This window comes from Hyperoodon ampullatus (assembly GCF_949752795.1).
Source record: "Hyperoodon ampullatus genome assembly, chromosome: 3".
NCBI lineage: Eukaryota > Metazoa > Chordata > Mammalia > Artiodactyla > Ziphiidae > Hyperoodon > Hyperoodon ampullatus.
Window position 1 is genome coordinate 126,954,695 of NC_136916.1, and position 18,715 is coordinate 126,973,409.

At 33.2% G+C, this 18,715-nt stretch overlaps 1 protein-coding gene across 2 annotated transcripts in view; it reads right to left on the bottom strand.

Annotated features, from left to right (window-relative positions):
* MDGA2 (MAM domain containing glycosylphosphatidylinositol anchor 2) overlaps positions 1 to 18,715 on the bottom strand; it is a gene marked incomplete at both ends in the record, with an annotated part of 734,576 nt that overhangs the window by 29,422 nt on the left and 686,439 nt on the right. Inside the window, 3 exons of one of the 2 annotated variants that reach the window (XM_079699828.1) lie at positions 11,055 to 11,213; positions 11,689 to 11,844; positions 15,262 to 15,282. In XM_079699828.1, coding sequence (XP_079555954.1) covers positions 11,055 to 11,213; positions 11,689 to 11,844; positions 15,262 to 15,282 — 336 coding nt within the window. The remainder of the gene's footprint in view (positions 1 to 11,054; positions 11,214 to 11,688; positions 11,845 to 15,261; positions 15,283 to 18,715) is intronic. The other variant, XM_079699829.1, reaches the window with a different exon arrangement.

Below are 18,715 nucleotides of genomic sequence, written 5' to 3' on the forward strand. Positions count from 1 at the left end.
GGGAAGCAGCCGCATAGCACAGGGAGATCAGCTCAGTGCTTTGTGATCACCTAGAGGGGTGGGACAGGGAGGGTGGGAGGGTTGGAGACGCAAGAGGGAAGAGATATGGGAACATATGTATATGTATTACTGATTCACTTTGTTATAAAGCAGAAACTAACACACCATTGTAAAGGAATTATACTCCAATAAAGATATTAAAAATAATAAATAAATAAATAAATTGCATTAAACATTAAATAAAGTGATAATACATTTTTGATCCTGTTGTCATTGGATGAACAAAGCATTATGTAGCATATACCTTTCAGAAATTATTTGAAGAAATAGCCTGTGTGGGAATTAAATAGGCAAGGACTGCTTGCCTATTCCATGGCCTACCTCTACTATAGCCTCTAGCTGTATCAGCGGTAACTGATTGAGTTGAGCTGTAATAATTTCTACTGACTTCTATTTAAACTGTGTTGCTTTTTCAGAAAGGAAAGTATCAGTTATCTTTTTATTTTTATTTTATTTTATTTTTTGTATTTCTTAAATGTATCACCTTAGCTTCTTAACCTAGTAGAAGTCTTTCAATAGCTTGCATGTAAAAAAATGAAGCCTGCTCCCTCTAAGATACCAATTCAGTTCAAGTTGTTCCATACATTAAAAAATTATCAATGGATACTTCAGTAAATGTGAGGTGCTAATGTAAATAGATGGCAGTGAATGAATTACCATTTTATATGGAAGTCTTATTTCTCTTGGGTAGCATGGCCTGTTATTTTGATTAAAGTAACAGGAATCAATCCTATCATCAAATCAGTACATGGAAATTTCTTTTAAATGCTAATAAAATGATTATACGCTTTTTAGACTTATCCATTTTAATTAGGCTAACAAAGCAATGTTTACTATGTGTCTTTCAGAATTTTCTTAAAGTAATAAATACATACTTTTGAAATAAAACACATTAATATATATGACTTACCATTACTATATCAATAATGGTAGATTACTATATCTATACTGAATGTATTTTATCTCAGAGAATATGCTTTGCTGTGATCATGTTTACTTTTTCTTAAATAACATTTTCTTTTTACATATATAATATAATTTCAAACTTGAATTATTACTATTTACATTTATTGAATGTGAACTATGTGAAAAATATTTTTCTTAGGTCTAAAGAGGCCAGGTGTAAATTATCCCAGATTTTGAATTAGTTTTTGAATAGATTATATAGCTAGATTTTACTTAAAAAGGCACGTATTACTTCTTATATAACAAAAAGATACTAGAAATATAACTGAAATAAGTTCTTTCAAATATATTGTAATTTAAATGTCTTATTATTTTGTACATAATATTAATTATATTCCATTTTCCAAATCAATGAATACAAATTATTGATTCACTGGTCTATTTTAGAGCTGATGACAAAAATGCTATTAACAGACAAATGATTTTGGAAATTTTTTTATAGCATGTTTACAGCTTTTAAGTTATAAAAGAGAATTCAGTACCAAAACTTACTTAAACTTATGTCCACGTTGTCTTGGTCAACAAAATTAGAACTTGCAAAACAGAATAAAGCTATTCAAGAGAAGTTAGATTCAGCAAAGCTGATTCAGAGCATTATTATAGTATTGCAGTAAGAAAATTACAAAGTGAATATGGTGGATTGTGTTAATACCCTTTAAAAGTAACTTTAAATCCTCAGAGGCAGTGTGTTTATGCTTTGGTAAGCACCAGATATCAATAGGTATGAATTTAATCATCCCCAAGGATTTTCAAATGTTATGTAGTGCCATGACACAAGTTTGAAGTTCGTAAGCAAAACGTAACTATCTTTTTCTTCTGGGTTTCCTAATTCTTATCTTTTGGTCACCAGTCTTTAAGAGTTAGGTGCCAGAGTTAGAGATAACTTGTTCATCTCATGCTTAGGGATTACAGTCAGAAAGGCTAAATGAACTAAATGCTGTATTATCTCATGAGCAGTGACCTAAGTTTTGGGGTTATTCATGCCGTTATTCAATAACACACTTCTTATTTTAATATTATTTCATATAAATTGCAGTATAAAATATAACTTGCTTAAATATTATTTATAATTACTGTTACCAAGTTCTCTTCTTTCATTAAGTCCTTAGCATAAACTTACTTTTAATTATTTTACTATAAATATGTGCTTTGTAAGTTTTAGATAAATAAGTTAAATATATGTCCTAAAATGTGTATACTTTTTTTTTTTTTTTTACCTTCACCACCCCAGCTTGAGTCCACATTCTTAGAAGATGAGCTAAAGGTTGAATTCTGGATCTTTCTGTGTAAGAGGGGGAAAAATCTGCTGCCAAATACAGGAGCACTGGAGCCTTGAGATGGAATCCAAAAACTGGTTGTGGATGAGGAACAATGCCTTATATGGCATGACTGTTCAGAGCCACTTCAGGGAGCTAGGGGATCATCGTGGCATTGCTTATGATAATCAAGGGCTGTCTGAGATTCCGGAGGTGAAGCAAGAAGATATGTGTGGCTAATGTTGAAGAAAAGCATTTCTATGTCTGTTAACATTTATGGTGTCCGATTGAGTGGGTTAGCAAAATAAAGACAGATGGCAACAGATTAATGCAAACATTTACTATACCTACAATACTGTGCCCACTCCAGCTGAAGCTCTCCCGCTTAACTTCCTCTACAACTCACAGTCAAATGTCACTTAGTGACCCTGAGGAGAAGAGCAATTTACGATGGATCAGGAATCAGGATTAGCCATACATTTATCATGGAATGAGGAATCAGAAACTTCATTTAATATATAAGTGATGTTTGTCTGGAGCTGGTGGATCATTACTTTGCAATCACTCCTTGTGTTAGGAAGCAGGAATTGATTAGCCTAGGGTCATTAAGTCCATCCCCTGCCTCCAGGCTGTACAGTTTGTGTAAATGGTTCCAGCTGGATATGCCTTTATGATATTCTTTTTTTTTTTTTTTTTTTTAGTTTCTGCTTTATAACAAAGTCAATCAGTCATACATATACATCTGTTCCCCCATCCCTTCCCTCTTGCGTCTCCCTCCCTCCCACCCTCCCTATCCCACCCCTCCAGGCGGTCACAAAGCACCGAGCTGATCTCCCTGTGCTATGCGGCTGTTTCCCACTATCTATCTACCTTATATTTGGTAGTTTATATATGTCCATGCCTCTCTTTCGCTTTGTCACAGCTTACCCTTCCCCCTCCCCATATCCTCAAGTCCATTCTCAAATAGGTCTGTGTCTTTATTCCTGTTTTACCCCTAGGTTCTTCATGACATTTTTTTTTTCTTAATAGATACTTGAAATTACTAAGTTCATATAAATTAATCTGTAATTTGCTTTACTCCAAAGCCTGGGGAATCACTTGAATATAAATCACATTTTTATTCTAATCATTAATACAGACTCATTAATTTGAGTTTCAAGATGTGGCAAAATCACCTAGCTCCAGGGAAGAGCTATGTCTACGGATAGGTAATTGGTAACATCATTTGTATTATACACACAGACAAAATGGGAAATTATAAAATCATTATTTTCTGCTTGAATAGAAACAGCTGCAGCATTCATTGTTATTATTTTTTAAAATATATAATTGCAAGGATATCTTAAATAAAAAGTGTCAGTTCAGGGCTTCTCTGGTGGCGCAGTGGTTGAGAGTCCACCTGACAATGCAGGGGACACGGGTTCGTGCCCCGGTCCGGGAAGATCCCACATGCTGTGGAGCGGCTAGGCCCGTAAGCCATGGCTGCTGAGCCTGTGCGTCCGGAGCCTGTGCTCCGCAACGGGAGAGGCCACAACAGTGAGAGGCCCGTGTACCGCAAAAAAAAAAAAAAAAAAAAAGGGTCAGTTTACTTTTTCCAGTCATTACCATGCCTTCTTGTATCCAGTTGAATCTCTACATTAGTGTCCAATAAATTTGCTAAAACATAGCTTTCATCAGGCTTTCTATTTCTCTGATATATGCAGAGACCTTATATAGATCTTGTCATTATTTGGTTCTAAAGCCGAGCAGGACCCTGTGGGGCCCTCCCAGGTACAAATCCTTTCCAAGCCTTCCATTTCTTGCTTATAGGAACAAGGCTTCAGTTTCCTAGACCTTTCAGGACTACCAAAGGGCAAATTCAAACAGTTGCTAACCAGAAAAGTGAAGGAATGCAGAAACAAAGGAGGAACAGTCAAGAAACAATAGTGCAGTGATGGGGCAGGGTCCTGGTTCCTCCTGAAGAAGTATACATAACAACATCTTCGAATTCTTCTGCACAACTAAGGGCCCCACCTAGGTGGAGGATGATAATATATGGCTGAGCACAAGATTCCTGGAGCACTGCCCTGTTACCTCAGCACCAACCAATCAGAAGAAAGTCTCATACCCTGCATGGCTCACCCCAAATTTTGCTTATAAAAACGCTTCCCCCAAAACCATCAGGGAGTTTGGGCTTTGTAGCTTGACCTGTGTGTTCTCCTTGCTTGGCTTTTGCAATAAACCTTTCCCTGGTACAAACTCTGACACTTGGGTTTGTTTGGCCTCACTGTGCATAGGGCACACTAACTTGCATTCAGCAACACTTACCTCTTTTAGAGGATGGTTTACATTCCTTTTCTTCCTTAGAGACTTTATTTTAACTCTGCTGTTCTAGGTGTTCTCTCCTTGTTCACCCATGGCATGGGCCTGTCATGCATTTTTGGTGTATATTACTTTTTGGCTTTTATTCAGTAATTTATTACCCTAAATAAATGATAAACTATTTGATGGATAAGAACCTTTTATCCTAATTCTCTTTTATCCTTTATAGTTCCCTAAACACCACTAGGCACATAGCATGTGCAATTCATCCTATTGAACAGAAATGAGTGAATCTAAGACCTACGGTTAAAAGTACTCATCATAATAAACCTACACTTCCAATGAAGTTAGTTTAAAAAGGCTGGTACACTGGATGAGAAACAAAAGCATTTAACTTATTTGCTTACCATTAATTTGATTGATGAAATAATACTGTTTATTAATTACACTGAAAATGAGATGTATATTTGAAACACAAGACTTTCTCAGTCACATTATTAATTTTGTTTAAACATCCTAGCTTCTACTATACATTGTTTGAGGCAACGTAGGGGATCAGAATTTGCCACCCTAAAATATGTCTCTTTGGCATATTAATTGTTTTAAGCTTGTTATTTTCTGAGAAACAGCAGAAGTGGGAAAGACTCTGAAAACCAAGTAGGAGTTGCCCCTTTGTAAGAAACATGTACATTTATAAGGGAAATCTCCATTTGTAAGTGTGTCTCCCTCTTATACCTGGACACATGTATACATGAGGACAACCAGGTCTCTCGAAACTCTTATCAATAGAGAAGGCAATGACTTAAATCTGCATCACAATCACCCAGTTACTGTGGTTTTCCTGGTAACTTCCCATAGCTGACTCTCCCCACCCTCAACATCCTTTTATCTTTAGCTGAGGAGAGTATTCAAGGTGAGGACTTTGGCCATTTTGACTAGTTAATCAGTTTTTTTGGGTCTCTCCCATGTATACACGTTACTAAACTTTGTTTGATTTTCCTGTTAATTTATCTCATGTCAATTTAATTCTTAGACCAGCCAGAACCCAGAGAAGTAGAGGAAAACTTCTTCCTCCTCAACAGGACCATCATCAATGAATAAGTAAATAGGAAAACAATAAATTTAGGGATAGTTGGTGGTTCATAACCAGAAACTTAAAAGGTAAATGTACTACATATTACATATGGTCTTATTAGAGAGTCTGTGACAAGGATCGGTAATAATATTTTGATTATACATGGTAATAAGTCATGGTTAAAGTCTATCTACCACCCCCTTAAAAAATACATCTTAATTTAACAAAGCAGTTTACTGAATGAATGTCTTCTTTCTATTGCATTGTTTTCACACTGATAACATTGGCATTATCAGTATTAACTACAAATAAGACTTCACCGAAAGCATTATATAATACTTAACAGAAAGATTGGCTTCATATCGATTATTAACAAACAGCCCACTGTTGGTAGCTATTCTCTAATATTTAAATGTAGAATACTAAATAACCATATCTATTCTCTCAACCACCAGGGAATTATCTTTTTCAAGAATCTTAATTCTGAGAAATTATCAAGATGTAAGTATCTCAAAATTACATATTTATTTTGCTGAGATTCTTCTACAGTCAATGTAATTAAGACTCTAAAATAATGGCACTTTAATATTTTTTTTTCAGGCTCAAATCGACTCTCACGCAATGTTTAATGCCAAGGGGAAAAATATGTGAGTAGATTTTCTGTTTTACAAATATATCTGAGATATAAGCAAAAATGTTGATTTAAAAAAATACTAATCAGAAGAAATATGATCTTTGACTAAAATAAGAATAAAAATCAGACTCCTAAAATCATGCAAAAGATTGTCACCTTTGCCTTCTCTACACCTTGTATAAAAACATTTAAGTCCCCTTTTAAAAATCTTTGAATGTCAGCACTGAGAAAGCTTTAATCCAGCTCTTGCTAAAGGATAACCTGAGATATCTTATTAAGACAAACTTAATTGAGGTTAATTTCAGATTCATTAAATTTTATTTCTACATTTTGTTAGATCATCATAAGGTAACATATCTGGATCATATTTCAGCTGAAAACCCAAATTTTATTCTTTAATGTATTATGGGCTTTCAGTATATACAATTTTTATTTGTACATGTTTTTTGTTTTTTCTAAAAATACTACACAAAGATATTGCTAAGAGTATAGCAATATCTATATAGTATAGCAATATCTATATTGCTTATAGATACTGAGTACTTTTACAAAATACTAAGTACTTTCATAAAGATAAATTTCATTTAATTAATTAAGAAATATGTGACACTTTTGTTTTCCTCTACATTTTAGCTGCCAAATAACTTAAATTCAAATTCAAGTTAAGTCAGTGATTAACTTCTATTTTTTTTCCAACCTATCCTATAAGGTCTTGGTGAAACTACCTTCTGTTTTCAATCTAAACTCATACTTTCATTTCCCTCATGTTGTCATTCTTCTCGCGCACTCAGAAGCTAAAGTATCTATTTTTGCGTGATTTTTAAAAAATCTATTGAGCATTTTTTTTTCCAGAGGATCAAATATAAATAAATCATGCTATTGCTCTCAAGAAGCTTACAGTCTAACAAGGGTCAGGGTGACAAACATGATAAAGATATGCACCAGGTGTTAGGACAACAGAAGGAGCAGGGAGGATGGGGAGGAATTTGGGCAGATGTCTTTGAGTTGGATTTTGAAAGAAGAATATGAGTACCCTATATGATTAAAGAGGAGAAAAAGTACTACTTCTACCATATGTTTTTAAAAATATTCATTTACTTAATAAGTATTTATGGATGGTCAAATAAACATTTACATTTGCAGGGTATCATGTGATGAGAAGAATCATTGTTTCTACTCTTCCAAAGCATACAATTCAAGTAGGACAAAAAACAGAGTCTGTAAAGAAGCCCCAGATACAACACAGATTGATTTGGAGAACTTCAGGTATAACTGGAATAAACCATGGAGCTGCCCCAAGGAGATGCCAGAAAAGCATGTATCCTTGAGGCCCTTACATTACTAGTTTTAGAGAATGATCTTTATCCCCAGAAACTAGGGGCCAAAGAGACAGCAAGGAAGGCAGTTAGCAGACTAATTCAGTACAATACACAAGAAGGGATGGAGAGTCGAACTGAGCATTATATCCCAAAATACATTTCAAAACGCTGAGGATTGATGTCCTGATCTCCAACCTCTCCAACTCTCTCTATATCCCTGATCAGTATCGATTTCCTTTTACCACTTTCCTAAAATGGTTTACTCTTTGAAAATGAAACCTTTGCATTTATTTTAAAGAGAAAATAGAAACTGTTAGGAAGACAAATTTCACATCTGTTTGCTGTTCTTGCATCTAAGAATGAATCAGAAGCCACATTCTTAATTGTTTTCATCCCATCTCAGTAGAAGAGACATTAGTATCCTCTTCAAGGCTGATCCCCCACCAGACCTCTAAATTCTCATCTCTTCAAGAAACTTGCTTCCCTCTTATTTGTGTATCTCTAAATTTACCCTTTCTTTTAACTCTTTTTTCTCTCTTATTTAAGTCCTTCTACAATCCCACATCTCTCTACTTTATCACTTCTTCTTCACCCTTAAGATTCATGAGAATAGATGTCATTAATGAACTCCTTTTCCTTGCTTCCCATTTGTTCCACAGTGAAATTAGCTTTCTAGAGACACAACTGTATTTGATCCATTGTTATAAAGTTCAATGAATGTATTCATAAGTGTCTTTTGTATTTTTATATTTAATTTCCTGGTATGTTATGATGCTTATATTTCACATTCTCATTTCTAGAAATAAATGAAGTACATATTTTACTGATTTTTAATAAGCTCTTGTCATATCCAGTGACCTCATATGAGGTTCAATTTCTTTGTAAGAAAATTAGAAATTTAACTGATTAATCAATCAAAATGCCTACTAGTGGTCATAGGATTGCTGAAATAGTCTTATATTATTGTCAATAGCCAGATCATGTACATTGTATTATATCATGTACATATAAATCAACGGTTAAAGGGTGACACATTAAAGCTCTCATTTATTTTTTCTTAAATCAATTTTGATGAAAACTTAACAAGAAATTGTACCACTGTGGCAGATAACCTCTAAGATGCTACCCAATGATTTCAACCTCCTAGGATTAACACTCTTGTGTCATTTCCTCCCCCTGAATGTGAGTTGGAACGATCAATCAGTTATAATAAATAGAATAAGTTATGGGATATCACTCCAGTGATCAAGTTATTAAAAAGTCTTGGGCATGTATTTGTTCTCTCTTCATAGATCGCTTGCTCTGGAGGAGGCCTGCTGCCATAAGACAGTCCTATAGAGACATCATATGGCAGAAAACTGAGAAAAGCCTCTGGCCAACAGCCAGCAAGAAATCAATATCCTTAGTCCAACACCTGTGAGGGAGTGAGACCTGCCAAAAACCTAGTGAGTGGGCTTAGAAGGGTATTGTCCCCAAATGAGGTCTTCAAATTAGACAGCAGTCCTACCTGATAGCTTATTGGCAACCTCATGAGAGGCCTAGAGCTACAGACACTCAGATAAGCCATACCCATACTCCTGACCCACAGAAAATATGAGATCATAAATGATTGTGTTTTAAAGTACAAAATGTGGGAGAAATTTATCTGCAGCAATAGATAAGTAATATAACATATCTGGCTTTACTTCAAAGAGGAACCTCTTTTCTAAATAATGAATAACTGATCACCCTTTTTTGTATTATTAAAAAAACTGCATCTCTTCTCAGTGATATATTGTCCATTAGTCCCAGTTAAAAGAGCAATGATTATTTATGGTTGACCAAGAAGTAATAACTGCAAGTAGGCTATTAGAAATCCAGAACAAATCATTTTTGAATCTGGATTTCCAAAAGAAGGAATAAAACTAAGATTGTAATTTGTAAAAACCAGTGACTATAAATGCACCCCAGTTTAACAGATGAATGAGTGTCTTAGAATAATATTTGCAAAGAGGAAGGGTTTTAGATACAGGCAGCATCTCTCTAATGAGGTAGTTCACCTAGCCATTAGTCATGTCTGGAACAGATATTTTTGCCTAGATTTTAGTAAACAGCATGACTGTGTCCTGCTGAGAGGGGACCCAAGTGACAGACCTAATACCTGCAACCTTCAACCATCTGAGGAAGCAGAGAAATGGCACAGGTATCAAAGTGGTAAATGTTTGAGAACATGGAAGAAATGGAGAACTGCTTTCTCTTTGAAATAAGCAGAACAAAACTAGCAGAACAAGCAGGCATTCACTGACAATAAAGAGCATAAGAATAACAGCTGTGAAGTTAAAAGTATATTGAAATTATCTTGGGATTCAGCATAAAAATGTACACTTCTTTCATAGAGAAACATTTCTCTTTGTCCCAAAGCATTGCCTTATCCTCCAAATAGACAGAGGTCCACAATCCCTTGTCAACCTCTGTGGAGCTAGATATGCTTCACCATTCAGAATTTTGTCTTACTTTAGAAAGTTAAAAGAGGGTATGTCTTGTATATTATATGACATCCCCAGGAAAGAACTGAAACAGAATCCCATAATTAAACATAGTAATATTTTTGCTGTAAATAGTACATATGTTCACACTCATTTGGATAAATAAAGACTATACATATGTTCATATCAGTTCAGGCCAGATATTCTAACACATGTAGATCAGGTTAGCATGTGTTGGCAGATAATTACGTTTAAAACAATTTTGTGTTCAGTTGTTTTGATTTTAGAATTGCACATAAAGAATTGTAGATCTGCATGAATTCCTTCCACCCACCACCCTTATCAGGTTTGTTAGGTTCCTTCTCGAGGTTATGTGGTATTCTGTCTAGCATGATTGCGTATTTACTCATCTTAGCCTTTGTTATTCTTAAGGTCTCTAAGGGCAGGAAGTGTGTCTTCATATTTGTATGTTTTTCAGGATCAAGGATGTTCTTAAATCCTACTAGGTGTGTTAGGCATACTTTATAAACAAGAAACTATTACCAATATTCCAAATGTGTAGATAGTGCTAAAAGCACTTGTCTTCCAAGTATGGCAATGTTTCTTTTCACGGTCATTAATATACACTGAGGCATTATTCAAGCAAATTTCTTTGTAAAGAAACAGAGTAAATTATACTGGTATTAATTCCCAAGAAGATCTCATAAAGAACTTAACCTATTGATGGTCTACCTGAATTAGGATTCTAGAGGAGGTAGGTAATGCACCCAAATTTCAAATTTTAATATAAATTTGGGAAATTAGGACATGATGGGGGAACATTCTTAGCATCTTATTTTGCGATTTGCCGGTAAGCCGTTTAAAAGTCAGTGATGATACTCTTTGACTAAAATTGATTTCATGCTATGTGTTTGTGAACCTTTTTCTTCTGAGTTACGATTTACTTTAGAATAAACATAGTAATTCTTTCCATCTCACCTATATGTTGTCCATACATGTGATAAAAGAAGCTGAAACAATATGCAGTGTTCGTGGGTCCATAAGGGTTTTTGGGAGCTATGCTGAAAACAGGGCTGAGAAGTCGAGCCTTTTCTCCTTCTAATCTGGGTCTAGATGTCTCAATGTACATATAAAAACCTTTAAAGAGACAGAATAAAATGTTTAAGCAAATTATTATTAGGCAACATGAAATTTAAAATCACTGAGAAGTTTTAGAGTTTTCATACAAAGTAAATATTGATAGGAGAGTCTGCATCTCATTTATAAAATCTATATATACAAACATAATATAAAGAATAAATAATCTATATAAAGATAAAATTGTTTAAAATGTGTAAAAACTTGAGACAAAATTGGAACTTTAGACTTGAATTATCAAAAAAAAAAATTCCTAAACTCTCTATATATGTCAGTGAGTTCTGAGTGAAAATTATTGATTACAGACTTTGGAAATATCTGAATTATTTGTATGGTATGTAAAAACTTCATGTTTTATTCCAAAATCTTCAAATCCATTGCTAAACATTATCTTGTATTTCGTTTTAACAGCACTTCTAAAATGTCCAAGGCTGGAGTATGATTGTTATGAACACAACATTTCATACCCTCATACCTTCTTTGGAGCCACTACGATCAGCATTAGGTCCAGTGTTTGGAGTATATTTTGTATTTCTTGTTGCAGTACTTTGCTTTGTCCAGTCAAAATTGTCTGTATCATCTTGGGTAAACAAACAAATGTTACCATCTTCAAATCCACAGTGAAATTCTCCTGTTGACAAATTTTAATTAAAATAATTAAGATAAATTAAATGAATACAAATATTGCAATATTCTTACAAGAAAAATTTAAAACATTATACAGCAATAATAATGCAAGATTGCAATAATGGCACCATAGCCAAAATAATGCACAAGATGATGACTAAACTTAAAACGATTTCAGTTTTAATGAAAATGAAAAATAATCTTGATATGTAAATCAGTCTCTTATTTAATAATTTAAACCCAAACCATTTTCCTCTGAAATATCCAGATAACTGAAATTAAAGAATACAATGCATGCTTGAATTATGGCTGAAGAATTTCCCCAACTTTCATTGTTCAAGTATAGGTACAATCCAAACAAAACTGTCAATTAGAAAAAGATCTTTATTAATTTACCCAACAGCACTTTAAAGCTGTATACCTTGAGGTTACAATTTTTCACTCCATGTCTCAAGATGCTTTCACGTATACCCATCTGCACAAATGGAAGTTTACTTAGGGGAAGATAATGGTAAATTATTTTTTTTTTTTTTTTTTTTTTTTTTTTTTTTTTTTTTTTGTGGTACGCGGGCCTCTCACTGTTGTGGCCTCTCCCGTTGCGGAGCACAGGCTCCGGATGCGCAGGCTCAGCAGCCATGGCTCACGGGCCCAGCCGCTCCGCGGCATATGGGATCCTCCCAGACCGGGGCACGAACCCGTATCCCCTGCATCGGCAGGCGGACTCTCAACCACTGCGCCACCAGGGAGGCCCCCAATGGTAAATTATTTTTAAAAGTAGTTATCCTTCATGCTTTATTTGAATGTAGATTTGCCAGGTGCTTGAAATTCACTAGAAATAAAGTAATGAAGAGAACTTTATGAAGACCCTGTGGAAGGACTGGGATTTCTTGGATGCCAGCCACATGCTGAGTTAAGGCCCAACAGCAAGTTCACTGAGAGCTTTCCTTAAGTGTCCATGAAATGAGGGTGGTAGTAATGTTTCTAGGTATCAAAAGGTTTTCTTACTGGGATGGACCCTGCTTGAAACAGGGGGGTAAATAATAGAGTTTATAATTTCCACTAGATACAAAATTAAAATTATCCTTAACTGAAAAAAAAAACATAGTTTATATTATTTCATTCAAACTTATAAGAACTCTATGAAAATACAGAAATGCTAACTCATGAGGCTCATGTAGGAGAAAGCTTTGGGTAATTCCAGCTAGTAAATAATGAAGTCAAAACTGAGTATAGATTCCCTGCAATTCATAAAGATATAAACACCTAAATAATAAAAACTTCCATTTTTTTCCCCCTGCAATGGGTTAGATTTATCAGATATTCCTGGAAGTGGAGCCCTTGAAGTTGGGATCATGCCCTTGAATTAATCTGTGTGTTTCCATACACTACAATGAACTATCAGAAAGGGGAATTAAGAAAACGATCTCATTTTCAGTAGCATCAAAAAGAATGAAATACTTAGGAATAAACTTAGCCAAAGAGATGAAAGACTTGTACATTGAAAACTACGAAACATTGATGAAAGAAATTAAAGACACAAATAAATGGAAAGATGTCTCGTGTTCTTGGATTGGAAGAATTAATATTGTTAAAATCTCTGTACTACTCAAAGTGATCTATATATTCAATGCAATCCCTATGACAATGCCAGTGGTGTGTTTTTTTTTTAACAGAAATAGAAAATATTCCTAAAATCCTTATCGAGCCACAAAAGACCCCAAATTGCCAACACAATTAGGAGGAGGAAGAACAATGCTGGAAACATCACACTTACTGATTTTAAAATATATTGCAAAGCTACAGTAATCAAAAGAGTATAGTAGTTTTATACTATTGGTGGCAATGTAAATTCGTACAGCTATTATGGAAAACAGTATGAAGGTTCCTAAAAAAACCTAAATACAGAACTACCATATTATCCAGCAATACCTCTTAAGAATATATAACCAAAGGAAATGAAATGAGTACCTCAAAGAGATATGTGCACTCACATGGTCACTACAGTATTATTTGCAATATACGAGAAATAGAAACAACCTAAATGTCCATTAATGGACTGTATTTACTTTTAATCTTCTCATGACAGCTGTTTTTAAACATTTCTACTGGAAGTGCAGTCAGAGAACTTACCTTCAAAATAATTATAATCAATATAGTAACTAATTAGCAATAGTACCCTAGGTAGAAGCCAGAGAGAACCTGATTTATGCCATTAATTCATCTTGAAACTGTCATGTATTTGTTCTTTTAGCAAATGATCATTGAACACCTGCTAAATATGAGATGCTGTGATAGACACAAAGATAGTGAGATGTAGAGAGAAATTAGAAACAGATTTAGTTCTTAAGTATCTTACAGTCTACTGGAGGATATGAAAAAATCAACAATAGCTTCCACATAGATGAAGATAAATTGTTATGGAAAAATCAAAACAAGGGAATAATTAATGGAAGAAGACGTATTTGTGCTAAACATTATAAGAAAAATGAACCTCAAAGAGTTGGTAATAATATCCACATTAAAGGGTCATTGTGATGACTAAATGAACTTTTATGCACTGAAGCAAGATGTGAACAATAAAGATCTATAAAAATATTCAGTATTAGTATTTGGATATGCAAAAGTGGAGTAAAAGAGGATCTTTGGTAAGAAATACAGCAAGAACAGAGGCTACAGAATTTGATCTTTTTTATATAATGAGTTAAAGGCCATTGCAGAAAAGAGAATACAGTAAAATGAGAAAAAAGATTTGGACATTTTCTTCACTAAGTATAGGAAATTGAGAATGTTGAATGGATATGTGTAAGAGTATAAATGTGGCTCTTCTCTCTTGTTAGGCAAGAATAATATATTGTTAGACACAAAATAGAAGACAAAAATCAATTCTTAATTTTAAAATGAAATATTATCAAGAGGATGGTGCTCAGATTATCTTCTTCTTCATAGAAGATTGGGATATAGAATAATGATCCATGAAAAATCTTGCTTAAACCATTCAAATACTAACTTTCTAAGCAAATATAATATTTCATGAGTGGAATGTAGAAATCAAAGAATGAAAATTAAAGAAACAAATAATAGCAATACAAATAATATGCAATGCCACAAAAGAAACAACAGTTTATTATTTGTAGTTTATACAAATAACATTTGTTATTTGTGTAAACTACAGTTACACAAATAACAAATGTTAAGCATGTTGGGGAAATGGCTCCATATTCAGGAAAAGTTAAATTATTTGTCTTTACACCCATATCCTTTGAAATTTAAAATTTACAATTATGTCAGTTTTACTGTTTCTAAGCCATTCTACTTTAAACCAAATATGAACAGTTGCTAAATAATCTTTGTATGTTTATGCATTTTCTATTTTTCTTAACTGTCAAATACAGTGCCATTTTTAAAGTGAAAATATACTTACTCAAATGAGGATTAACAGGAGCTACAAGAAAAGCAAAAAATAATGTTAGCGTGGCTTGAATGTCTTTTATAAATCAAAGTCTAATCAGTGTCTCATAGTGCCTAACCAAAACTTAATGATTTTTGTCCAATGTGGCCATGGAGAATTATATCTGCAATCCACTTTGTTCTAGAGGATTGAATAGAATCTACTTTGTAGCTCAGCAGTAACAGCCTCAAAGTACCCAAAAGATCAATGCTAAATAGCTATGGGATTTGTTCATTTTCCAAGGAATGGAGTTGCTGATCTTTTATATCTTAACCAGTGCTAAACAAAACAGAGAAATCAAAACTGAGGCTGACAACCTATAATCTAGATGTTTTAACAATGAATGCAATTATCCAACAGAGATTACACTTTAGTTTTTTTTTTTGCTGTTATCCACTTCTGGTGAAACTAAAGCCATCCTCATATCATGTCATTATGTGTGTCCTAAAACAAATAGCTACTTTGATGCTGCTTTAATTACATTCACACACACACACACACACACACACACACACACAGTCTTCAAATGCTAAGCAATGCATTTGTATTTTCGCGTACCAGAATAAATATTTATCTCAAAAAACTAATTGTGTTTGCAATACAAGTGCCAATTGACTTCTACCTGAAGAGGAATGAATACTTTAAATATTACTGAAACAGCAACAAAAATATGTCTAACCTAAGAGACAAAATGGTAGCTGTATATATCGCTTAGGCATTTATCACTCTGAGAGAAAATTCCATTCTGGATAAAAGAAAGCATTATTGCAGTCTCCCAAGATTACAATGGACAGTTAATCTAACCTCCAGAAGGTTGTCTACTTTGTTGTTAATTCCTAGTATTTGCCATTTACCACTTTTGTTAAACTTGGACATACTAGTAAAGTATGATAGTCAAAAATACACACACATGCATGAAGTAAGTTCATATATAATTGTTAAATTTAGTACACTGAGATCAATTTTAACAAAGTGATTAGTTTCTCAATAAATTACTTTTTACTATTTCTGCATTGAGAAGCCAGACTATTCCCATTATTTTAGTTGTTCTAATTGTTCATTTCCTATTGTAAATTATGAAATGAATAACACAGAGAAGGGACTATACATTTATTACTTTCACTGAAGGGGAGAAAAAATAATTCCCTTTCTTGCAAAGTATAGGTATATTTTAACTTGAAAATTAATTGTTAAAAATTAAAATTATTTCATAATTAGAATAATATGAAGTTACAATTTTTATATATTGTCTTTGAAAGAAGTAAGCGTCTTTAAATTATAATTTAGTTCTAAGAAATGTCACAGCTACATGTAACCTGTGACCAGACTGAATTTTGAGACTTCTCCTACAATATTTTAGTCACCAAATTCACTATAAATATCACAATTAACCTTGTGAAAATTTGTCATTCTAAATTTGAAATATTGCAGTGAGTCTATTTTTCTTTTTTCAAACTAGCATGTCAAATTTCTTATGGACGCCTATATACATTATATGCTTATATACACTAAAGTATACTTTACCCAAGTCCATAGTATATAGAAGTAATTTTTAATTAAAATGTTTAAGATTTTAATAAGCATGCCTAAGATATAAAGATAATTAAAGAAAGTTGGAACTAAACATAATATCTATTTTCCAGATTTATTTTTCATTTCATTTGTTACCTCAGAGTTTTCAATAAGAACTACTGAGTTTATGAAGATTTTTTTCTATATCTCTGTAAGACAAGTTCTAATAATTTCTAAACTTAGCAAATAAGTAAAGATTTCTGTCATGGAGGAGTGAGCCCTAGTTTTAGTCAGAGATAGTCATTTCATAGTTGTTTAACTCTACAGGACACAAACTTTCTGGGTCTTAATATCTTCATCTTTTAAAGGAATGGATAGTAATGCATGGTTTCCAATGCCCCTCCATATTACATAGTTTACAGTTTTACAACTTAGGGGCAGGGAGCATAAATACTAGTTAGGAGGAGATAATTCATATTTTATAAAAACATATGACACTAAAAATTTAGAGAAATATACTGGGATGTTATCTAGTTGTTTGCTCGATGGAATCATGAAGGTGATTACAGAATAACAATTACTCTTCTGCAATAATAGTTATATCACTAACAAGAAACTGTACATTTTTAAAAGAATCATATTCAAGAAAATATACACAGTGATTCTAATGCTTTTACATTCCTTGATCTTGTATGAATATTCCACTATACATTATACATTTCAATTTTTTAATGAAAATTGAATATATAATGCCCAATGTGTACTCTGACTGATGAGAGTGAAGAAAAGTGACTTCACAACCCTAATGAGTTTTTAATAATTTCACTTTATTTTTTTATTTCTGACAGTATTCACTGTTACCCTCTTAAGTAGGAAAAAATATTTAATGCTAAACAGAATGGAGAACTTCAGCTGCAAAAAACCTCATTCTATTATCTTTTTTAAACTCAAACCTTAACAATCAATAATAAAAAGAATAATATTCCACTGAAGTAATGAAACACATATGAAATATTTTGCCAGTGACTTATTCAACCTTGAGAAATACATTGATGAGTTTAGAGCTAGTCTTTGAATATTATAAATTTCAACTGAAAAGATGTACATAAATTTCAACTGATAAAATATTAATCTGTCAGGTATATGTTAAAAATAATATAATATCTAATCACCATTATTTCTATTTGCACTATTAGAAAGTTTTTGACCAACTTTTTTTCACAGGTTTATACTATTTTCTACTTTTAAGTAGGACATTTAAATAATAAAGAAATATTAAACGCATATTGTTTATAAATGCAAACTATCACTAACATATACACATTAACATTAGTGATCTAAAGGAAAAAAATGACGAAAAAAAAAAATCAACTAAGATGTCATTCAATAGGTGAATGGATAAACAAACTGTGGAACATCTACACAATGGGATATTATTCAACCATAGAAAGAAATGAGCTACTTAGCCACAAAAAGATATGGAAAAGCTTTAAATGTGCCTTGTTAAGTACAATAAACCAGTTTCTAAAGGTTATATGTTGTATGATTCCAAATACCCAGCGTTCTGGAAAAGGCAAAACTATAGATATAAGATCTGCGGTTGTCAGGGTTGGAGGAGGGATGGAAGGATAAATCGGTGGAGCACAGAGGAATTTTAGAGCAGTGAAAATATTCTGTATGATACTGTAATGGTGGATAAATAACATTACACAGTTGTTAAAATCCATATAACTGTACAACACAAATAATGACCCCCCAATGTAAATTACTGACTTTAATAATGTATCAATATTTGTTAATCAGTTGTAAGAAATGTGCCACATTAATGTAGGATGTTAATAATAGGGGAAACTGTGACAGGGGGAGAGGGCATATATGGGAACACCCTGCACTTCCTACTCAATTTTCTGTAAAC